At 38.0% G+C, this 10,626-nt stretch overlaps 1 protein-coding gene across 1 annotated transcript; it reads right to left on the bottom strand.

Moving 5' to 3' along the window:
* Positions 1-4,589: 4,589 nt before the first annotated feature.
* Positions 4,590-5,611, bottom strand: LOC117984417 (uncharacterized). Its single transcript, XM_034971038.2, has 2 exons — positions 5,354-5,611; positions 4,590-4,818 (listed from the first exon to the last, which is right to left on the bottom strand). Exons 1-2 carry the CDS (start codon positions 5,587-5,589, stop codon positions 4,590-4,592), a joined length of 465 nt encoding a protein of 154 aa, XP_034826929.1. The 5' UTR covers positions 5,590-5,611.
* Positions 5,612-10,626: the final 5,015 nt, after the last annotated feature.

Genomic DNA, 10,626 nt, shown 5'->3' with positions numbered 1-10,626 from the left:
GTCCAATTTATGTTAATACAATAAATAGTAACATAAATAATTTTGAGTGAAGGCACAAAAGACAATTTGAATTTATGAGGATACGGAGCTTTCTTGAGAGGAAACTTAATCTAGTGCCTTGTAGGAAGTATCTTATTTGTTTTAAACACTTCGAGTAGGTACCTACTTAGATCTAGATTATTTATTCATTACTGTAGTGGCTAAGACGTCCGTCTCCTATTCGGGAGGTCAAAGGTTCGATCCCAGATACGCACCCCTAACTTTTCGGAGCTATGTGCGTTTTAAGCAATTAAATATCGCTTGCTTTAACAGCGAAGAAAAACATCGTGAGGAAATCTGCATACCTGAGAGTTCTCCGTAATGTTTTAAAGGTGTGTGAAGTTTGCCAATCCACATTTGGCCAGCGTGATGGACTATGGCCTAAACCGTTCTAATTCCGAAAGGAGACCTGTATTCAGTAGTGGTGTTATGGTGAAAATATTATATTCATTGAGAGTAGTGTCATGGTGTGGCCAGTTGCGATAATGCTTTTATCAGCTGTGTCAGTAAAGCATCGTTGATGTAAGTCGATAGTAATGCGGAACCATCGCGGCCGGGAGTTCACCGCATTGTTATTCCAAGAAATCCCCCACCATTATGAGACAAATGCGACGTTGTTAGGTAGGTATGTAAAAATAATCCAAAGCCAAACCACTCAGTACAGAGTTAATTACAGAGTCAAATTTCAAAGTTCATACTTTAAAATTTACCTAAAAAGTATCAAAAAACTAACTCTGTGTGGACTGAGTCCTTTTGACGCAACACACTTTACGGATAAAGGCGTCGTCAGCAATGAGAAATACAGCGCAACCATTTAAAATGTATAAGTTAGTATACTTACTACCTACTTACGGCAACATTTTGAGCTGTATTTTTTTTGTAAAATTGTAGAAACATTATTTTCCACAATGCATGATACCAATTTACATATCTCCAGGCGCTTTCGGTTAGAACGAAAGTGTTCGCGTGAAGGAACAAAAACCGCAAAAATAATGACACAGCCAGTAATTGTAACAGAGAACGGTACAAATGGAAAAGAGCGACAAACCGACAGATGCTTGCGGCAATCTTGTGGCTACGACGAAACTGTCGTATGTCACCTTCGTGACGTTGCGGTTACGATGGCACCGTTTAAAATCGAATTTTAGAAAAAGTGCCCCCAAAATTACCCTTTAATCACTAAAAGCAGTATTTCAACTGGCCCTTAATTTTAAATTTCATCTAATTTTCTTATTATGTTAAGCTGCCCAGGAATTTTGTTGACCTGGTTCCTTCTTCACCTTTCTATTATCTTACCGCAAGGCATCGTCAAAGTCTGCATACATTGGTAGTCGAAATTCCACGGACACGTGCGAAACAATTTTGCCTCCTCATTTCTAATTCGATAGGATATGGAACGCCCTTCCAGCGTCAGTTTTCCCCTCAACTTTTAGTATAGGTCCTTCAAGTCAAGGGTTAGGCATCTCCTAGGCAAACGCGCTCCATCTTAGACTGCATCATCACTTGGCAGCTCAGCGGTCAGCACTGAGCAGGTCTGATTGCAGCCAAGCGCTAGTCTATAAATTAAAAAAAAAAAATTTACTTTATTCCAACGTCTGTTACGATAAAGTACTAATAAGGTATTAGGAATTTTATTAAAATTCGCCTCAAACAGGCATAAAAGTCTGAGAAAGGCTACGTAGTTTATTAATCAAGAGACATCTCGGGCTTACGGCATTTTTCTCCAGTCTTCATTATTTCCCGGGACTACGCGGGACATGATGAGAAATTAATCCGGGGCAGGTGGTGCTGGCCAATCTTGCGGTGCCGCCTTCATCTAATCCGTGCGTTTACATTCCTTCAAGTGGCTCCGAGATGACTATTGCGAAGAAACAGATTTTCTTTTCACTTAGGTAGGTAGTGCTTCTATGTTATAAGCAGTTGAAAATTATCTAGGATTATCAAAGGAAAAGCTGACCGACTGACTGACTGATCTATACAGCTCAAACTACTGGACGGATCGGGCTGAAATTTGGCAAGCAAATCGCTATTATGACGTAGACGTCCGAAGAAAGGATTTTTGAAAATTCAAACCCTAAGGAGGTAAAATAGAGATTTGGAATTTGTGTAGTCCACGTGGACAAAGTGGCGAGCATAAGCTAGATCACAATAAGTGAGTGAGAGATATTTTTTTATAAGCTCTATCGACTATATTTTGTTATAATGAATTAATTATTCTAAGATAAGAAATATGTAGTTTCTTATCTACCTACATATCGTAAAGTAAGTGCCACAAATCACAATAAAATAAACTTGTTTATTGAAAAGCTACTATACAATATACATATAGAGATTTTAATTTGTTTGCTATTAGGTCACTATCAGTATCTAACAGACTACCTAAAGTATATTATGCACCATCAAATTAAAAAGCTTTTTTCTATTATACAGGATAGGCTTTCGCTTGACAGCAATGTCTACTGTCTAGGTCTAAATTTGATCGCGCTTGCTTGCTCAGCAGCTCATTCACAGAATAGGAATAAAATTAAGTTAGTACCTAGTTAGACATAATCTTTGTGAAAATCATAAAGTGAACAATTAAGTAAGTAATACGTACCTACCACACTAGTAAGTAACTTAAGTACCTAATAGGTAAGTCTTGTAAGCTACCACAGCTTACAAGACAGCTAAGACAATCATAATTATAGAATATTAGTGGTACAATATTTTTTTATACTATCATCCCGCTTAAGGCTAAACGGCTTCAGCTGTAAACTTGGTTGGAAAGCGGCAGATTTGAAGGAAACTCGGAGCTGAGCGTAATCCGGACATATCTCAGTACATTGCTCAGCGCGACACAGCGGGACTTAGCGAAAGCCGCACCGCAGATGCTTATCTCAATAACAGTTTTATTTATTTTTGCGAGCGCCTGATCCGCTCCCGCCGGAGCCGTCTAAATGAAAATAGAGGGGCGTGTTCTCGATGTTAAGTGACGTGTGTTTGTGTCGAGGTGTATTAGCTACTGTGGGTGAAAAGCATGCTTGAATTAAAAATACTTAATAATAAAATTAATAATATCTTGTCGGAGCGCCCGCCGCCGTGCCGTATAGGAATCAAAACAGAACAACTTGTTACTCATAAATTCTTCGAACTTTTACCTTTAACCACAGATTTTATAATTATTTCATGGTAAGTTAAGTTTTATGGAAAACGGTTATGAGATCTCAGTGTTGGAACACGATTGACTAAAAGATCTGTTCAATCTTTAAAGATGTTGAAAAATATTTGGGTAAGTCTGACTTAAATACAACCTTTAAAACTAGCCACGAAAGTCCCATTTTAATCAGTCCAGTACCTATTTTATGTGTTTCAGGTGCACAAACAAATGAATGACAAACGGTAGGTAGTTTGTCGATTATTTCTATCTAATTAATATGTCGTTAAATCTTTAAGATAAGTATCTAGGTTTCAGGTATACAAAATATACATAATATACCTACCTAAATATTACGTGATCTCTATATATAAAAATGAATCGCAAAATGTGTTGCTGATCGCAAATCTCGAGAACAGCTGAACCGATTTCGCTAATTCTTTTTTCATAATATTCCTTGAAGTACCTACGGGAATGGTTCTTACGGAGAGAAAAATTTAAAAAAATCCTGAAAAAGAATCGACTGCTAGGCGGTACGAAGTTCGCCGGGGCAGCTAGTTGTATATAAAAGAGCTGTGCGTTGATAGATCAGTCAGTCAGCTTTTCCCTTTAATAGGTATTACATAGACAAACCACAATGGCTGGTTAAAAAACCGCAATATTTTGTAGCGAATAGCGGCAAATAAAGAGCAGAGTGTCTAATTAGGTCATTTACCGTAATTGCCAGCTCCAGATTGGTTTTTTCGCGTCAACAACGTCCCACGAGACGGCTCGGCGGTTCCTCTAATGAACATGTCTGGCGCTAAGAAAAATAAAATGCTGTGTACACAGTGCACTCTCCTTAATTATTCCTTCTGAATGTACCTATAATAGGTATATTCTTCTAAATGACAGTAATATTGTGTAGGTTAATACTTAATGGGTACCTACTTGTAAATGAATAATTCTAAGTTGACTGACTGACTGACTGATCTATCAACGCACAGCTCAAACAACTAGACTGATCGGGCTGAAATTTGGCATGCAGATAGCTATTATGACGTAGGCATCCGCTAAGAAAGGATTTTTGAAAATTCAACCCCTAAGGGGGTAAAATAGGGGTTTAAAATTTGTGTAGTCCACGCGTATGTAGTCGTGAGCATAAGCTTGTTGTCACTAAAAATGATAACTAGGTAGGTAGGTACGAGTGCGTGTGTGGAACGAAGCTTTTGTGGAGCTATAGCTCTTTACAATCTCTTTACCTAAGTAAGTACCTATTAAGGAAGAAGATTCTCAGAGGTGGAAAATAACAGTTATTATCTCTAGTCAAGCCTTTGATACTGTAAATTTACCACATATTAAGTAAATAAATTAAAATTAGAGTTACTTAGTCAATAACAATTTACTCTCATAATTTATGCGTCCAAACTCATCATTATTAGAACTCGGAAGAGCTGGGTTCTATGACCGGCGGACGCTGGATGTTGGACTTATCCCACTGCTTCAGGTCGTCCTTCAGCAGGATGAGCGTCTCGTAATGCTCGGCGGAGGCATCGAGCAGCTGCACGCAGGCGCGCACCTCTGCGCCTTGCCTCTCTTGTTCCGCCTCCATCGCTGCGTCAGTCTTCTTGCTCGCTGTCAACACGTTCTCTACCATCTCGTCTAGCCTGAAGTATACATAGAGCTTTTAACTAAAGCTTGTTCAAACAACACAGTAGCTACATCATCATCATGATCAACAAATCATGAGTGAATAGGCACCTTCTAGGCAAGCGCGCTCCATCTTAGGCTGGATCATCACTTGCCACCAGGTCTGATGGCAGCCAAGCGCTAGTCTATAAATTAAAAAAAAACCATCGCCAGCCCACTACTAAGCATGGATCTCCTCTCAGAATAAAAAAGGCTTTAGGCCATGGTTCACCACGCTGGTCAAGTGCGGACAAAACTTCACAGACCTTTGAGAATATTTTGGAGAACTCTCAGGCTTCCTCACGACGTTGTCTTCATCGATAAAGCAAGTACCTACCTAATATTTAATTGCTTCAATGGTCAATGTAAATCCATGTATGTGCGCAAAGGCACATGACTCGAAAAGTAAGAGATGCTTGCCCAGGATTGAACCCCAGCACCTCCGAATAGAAGATGGACGACCACTAGGTTATTACCGCTCAATATTATTCTACTTACTTAAAATATACTTACTGTCGCTTCCGCACTTCCAGATATAGACAAAAGAACAACACCAGCAGTGTTACCAAAGAGGCATTGAGCTGGGTCCACGTAAGGCTCTGATCCACTGCGTGGAACCGCGAGATGCGCACCTTGGGGACCACGGTTAATACCGAAAATCCTGGTACCAGCAGTGTGAGGGGCAGCCCAAATACTACCAACCCCACGATCAGCGACACCGCATCGCAATCGTTGTGATTGCCTGACATTCCCTACTTTTTATATTGAAACATTTGGGATGCTATTAAATTTAAATCGCTACACAACACAATTGCTTAAAAATTTGTAATATTTAAAAACAGTAAACAATGACATATTTTGTGACATTACTATATTTACTTGAAGTTTTGATCAAAAAGAAAAGAACAGAAAAGACCATTTATTCATTTTTAACATAGTTAATAATTCATCTGTGGTTTTGACGAAATGAGAATACATAATATTAGGTTATGTTTATTAGTTACCAAAGTTAGTTACCTATATCTATCCAGTCCAGGGTTGAGTTGATATACTAAGGTAACCTCTAGGTAACTAATTTTTTTAAGATCGAGAAATAAAAACGATTTCGCTGACGTTTTAGCGCCCAAGAGAGTCGGTGGATGGTATTTCAACCTAACGCTTCAGTCCATTGGGCGAAGCTGAGAGATAGCAAATGAGCACAGGGCCGTTGTCCGCAACATGTGACGCGGGCCGACACTCGCAGAGCATATCAATTTCGACTAGGTACACACAATAAAATTGGACGGTCTCCGGAGAGGGCTTAAACGATTCGCCGTTTTGTCTCGGGCCCAGCTGCGTAATGACCGGAGCAGGAAAAAATTGTCAGCAAGAAAACGAGAGGGTAGTCGGGGTTTTATGTGTGCGCGGCAGATGGCGGCACCGGCGCTCTAACGGCCTCTGCTTACCTCGCAAAACCCGCGCCAATTTTATTTATCGAAAATATAAACCGATTTGCAGAGCGTCGTAAATCCGCATGGCCGATTTATAGCTGTTACCGGCCGCGCTCGAGACTAACTTGATTCTTAAAAACTTTCCTTGGCTTAGATATCGACTTAGCTCACTTCTTACCTATGCAGTAGGTACTTTTTAAATATATTTTATTTTTTTATTTACTCAGATAGGGATGCCTTCAAATTAAAGCGCGTACACACGTAGGACTCGCATCTGCTTTATACTTACATATATATAACCTAATATTAAAATGTCTGACAGCAATAGCTTGATGTTTGCCTAATTCGTAGGTAGGTGGTAGGTAGGTACCTAGGTACAGAGCTGTACAAAGCGAGCTCTAAACACAAGCAAATTAAAAATTCGCTAAATAGGTAAAACGGAATCGAGAAATAGACTTTCTAATAACTCCTGTCACAGACGGTCTCCCCTACCGATTTGCTTTATCTTCACAGACTCTATAACAGCGAAGGCGAGCGAGTACATCGCCATTCGCCGATATCCACGACTTCCCTTCACTTCCCCTTGTTGCTCGGTCTGTAATCTATACGTGGCTTTCTATGTATAATGTACTACTTAATCTACCTAACCTAGGTACCCTATCATTTATATTATATTTACCTACCTAATACATACCTACCTGCTACCTGCCTACTTAGGTACTAGCCTACCTCAGAGTCATAAAAATTTCTTACATGAGACTACTAATAGCTTACTAATAGTAGGTATAACGCATAAAAAACTCCTCACGCGCTATTTTAACTTTATGTTTCTTTCATGTCAAAAGTACGATCTTAATCCCTATTTTAAAGGTTAACTAACCGTACTTTTGACATGACAGTTGAGAGTTAAAATGGCGCGTGAGGAGTCATTTTGTACGGACTATAGGTACCTACCTAGGATAGTGGCAAGTAACTTGATTTAGATATTATGCCAATTAATTTGATATTCTGTCTAACTAAGTACTTAAACAACATTAGTCATCATAAGTATTAAACATGCCTCGATCAAATTACTAAGCAATCAAACCGCGATCGAAGGGAGGTATCGCGATCATTACTAAGGACGATCAGACATGAGCCCGAATTCATTATCTTTATGAAGGGAAAATTGTTTTGGTGAATCCCTTAACAATTTAGTTAATACGCCGCCTTTATGACTCCGGCTCTTAGGGTTACGATACCTATCGTAGCTACTTGCTTACTTAGCTGTTATTGGAATATTACAGTAAGTACTTAATATACCCGTGATTCCGTTTGCAGTTTGAAGGATTTTAAAATTACCTATTCAAAAAATAAGTTATTAAGTAGTTCTCTTTTACTTATAATATACTTTTAAACGAACTACCTACAATAATAAAAATTGTAATGTCTATTTAAGAAAAGGAAGGCAGGTATACCGTAACTAACAACGCGTAGGCAACTGCGTAGCAAGCTGGTAGCAAGATTTAGGTACTTAAAATCTAAGATAGCAAGAGAAGAATTTGACATTCAAATACAGTACGAAAATATTGTAATAACAGAAAATATTGTACATCGAGCTTTAGAATGAGATTTCGGCTTCTTAGAGCGTTGTCTATGTTTCTCATTCCTATGTTACGTTTTGTCGGTCACAACGATCAAGATCAAGTACAATATTTTTTGCCGCGTACTGTAGTCGTTTTCTAAATTGTTTCTAGAGGTTTGAATTTGTTCTACGTAGATTTTAGGGGTGGTATAGGCCGCGACAGGTTGAGATGGCAATCGTGGTATGAGGCGGGGGACGCCCCGCACACCCGCACATTATCCCCGCTCGCCCGCACCGAGTTATCGCGGGTTGTGTGTGGGTGTTCAGGGCGCTCCCTCCCCTATTGCCATTTCAACCTGTCTCGTACTATAGGTAGAGCGGAAACATAGCTTTAAAACAAAATGGACCCTGACGAACGGCTTGCGCAACGTAACATATACCTACATACGTTACATAGTAATACTTCCATGGCAATGCAATAGAGCCTCAATAGCTCAACGGGTAAAGGAGTGGACTGAAAACCGAAAAGTCGATGGTTCAAACCCCGCCCGTTGCACTATTGTCGTACCTACTCCTAGCACAAGCTTAACGCTTAGTTGGAGAGGAAAGGGGAATATTAGTTCTTTAACATGGCTAACATTCTTTTATTAAAAAAAATGCGTTTTAGAAAATATTTCAATTTGATTCGTCAAAACTTAAAAGTAGGTGCGTTTCCGCCCTAATATGGATCTAATACAGTCGAGAAATAAAAACGACGACCATATTCAGATAAATATTTATTACACTGCTACAAATGTATAAAATATCAGTCACCTTATACCTAATGATTAATAGTGATAGTTATAATAATATCAATAAAATGATTAGCGATTCAAAAATAAAATGTTATTATTTACATCAACTTCTACATTTTTTTCTTATTACTAAGCGTTATCTAATAAGGGACTACGATGTGGGTCATTTTGGGGAAAACCACACAGCACACAATACTTTTAGCACTAGCAATTGACTATTTGGTCGCTTTTCAGAAGCCAGAAGCTGCGATTAAACTTTTAACCCTTGATCATTAGTATAAAAAATTATGCAGACTGCACGTCTCGCTGCCACCAGTCGCTGCGATATTTTGTGCGACAAGGCTATCTTGGCGCGTGGCGAAAATCGGAACTAACGTTGCCGTCAAGTGTCCCCTTTGTTCTTGTTTGAATATTTTAAGCCCTTGTTCTCCAACAGCGTCCAGCGTCTCAAGCAGTGTTCTCCCCCTGTCAATATCATTGAAGTGCCAAAAGAGCCTTGTCGCACTGTACCTACAACGCTCAAATATATTATAATATCTGCACCAAAACACGATACCGCATCGAAGCAGTCGCTAAAACGTGCGATTTCTATACCAATATCGATCACAGTTAGTTGCCAACATACGCTACAGCATTAATTTAGTCGCAAAATCGTAACTGGCCAGTACTAAAAATATCGTGTACTTTACCCCTAAGAAAACAATATTATTTTATTTTACGTGTAAACTATACCTAAATGTCTACTAAAGCTTAGCTGCGCCATAGTGATTTTTTGAAGAAAATTATCACGCAACATAAAAGTTTAATCAATCTTCATAACAGCTCTTAGTACGCTAGGTACTAGCTCTTAATTATATCTTTTTAAATACACATAAAATAAATAACATAGGTAAATAACAATGAAAACACTCGTAAAACTTTTACTTTAACGGTTAGTTTGTTTAACACATTTATAAATAAAATACTTATAATTGAGTAAACAATAATTAAAGCATATTAGAATAATAACTAATGATAATTTTACATTCCTACGATAAGAATGTACCTAGGTATTCTGAGTTTTTATGGAATGCCATTTCGTGATTTTATTAGGGGTACATTTTCGTAAAATGTACCCCTAATAAATTCATGCAATAATCATGAGCAAAATATCACATGAGTCGCAAAAATTAATTTTATTAGTCTTATTTGCTCTGAATTGATTTTAATTTTAATTTTACAATGAAATAATTCGAACCTGGGGCAATTTAAATTCCTAGTCCTACGAAGGTAATATTCATTTTATAAAACAAATGTATACTCGTTTTTCTTGAAAAATTAAAAGATTTTTAGCAAAACTCAAATCTCATGAAATATTACGAATATATATAGTACGCGACAGGCCATCATGGCAATCGGTAAACGAACGCTCCGCACACCAGCACAGCCCCCGTGCTAACCCGAGTGCGGACAACGTGCGGTTGTATGGGGCGTCCCCCGCCTCATACCCCGATTGCTATCTCAACCTGGCGCGACTATAGCTGATGTTTCTAATTAAAATATATATTATACATTTTTAGTTAAATAAATTGATACTTAATTGACAAAATTCAATAAAGTTCATGAAAATTATATAAAATTATCTTGATATGATGACAATTTGTAATTTAAATTGACGAATTTAGTCACAGAACAAATCTGCTTTATGATAATAATAATAAATAATTATATAATATCATAGTAAGCCATCAATCGGCTGTAGTATTTTTATATTGTATAATTTATACATTAAAAACATTTATGGTTAAAATAATAAATTATTCAATTAGAGCATTTATATTGAGACTAGTGTAATATCTATCACAATGTGTAATGATTGTTCGTTAATACTATATTAGGCACATTTATAACATTCACGAGTCCAGTGCATCAAATCATTTGTTATGGCCTAAGAGCCAGTGCGTGCCAGACCTACCTTATTTTATAAAATCTGAAAGCAACACTAGGAGGAATGTTTGT

Source organism: Maniola hyperantus, chromosome 1 (assembly GCF_902806685.2).
Source record: "Maniola hyperantus chromosome 1, iAphHyp1.2, whole genome shotgun sequence".
Taxonomy (NCBI): domain Eukaryota; kingdom Metazoa; phylum Arthropoda; class Insecta; order Lepidoptera; family Nymphalidae; genus Maniola; species Maniola hyperantus.
The sequence above is the reverse complement of the archived record's forward strand: the minus strand, read 5'-3'. Positions and strand labels throughout refer to the sequence as shown.

Coding starts and splice junctions, on each gene's coding strand:
- LOC117984417 (XM_034971038.2), bottom strand. CDS start 5,589: ATGTCAGGCAATCACAACGATTGCGATGCGGTGTCGCTGATCGTGGGG. Junction 4,819..5,353: donor CTGGAAGTGCGGAAGCGACA/GTAAGTATATTT, acceptor TGTATACTTCAG/GCTAGACGAGATGGTAGAGA.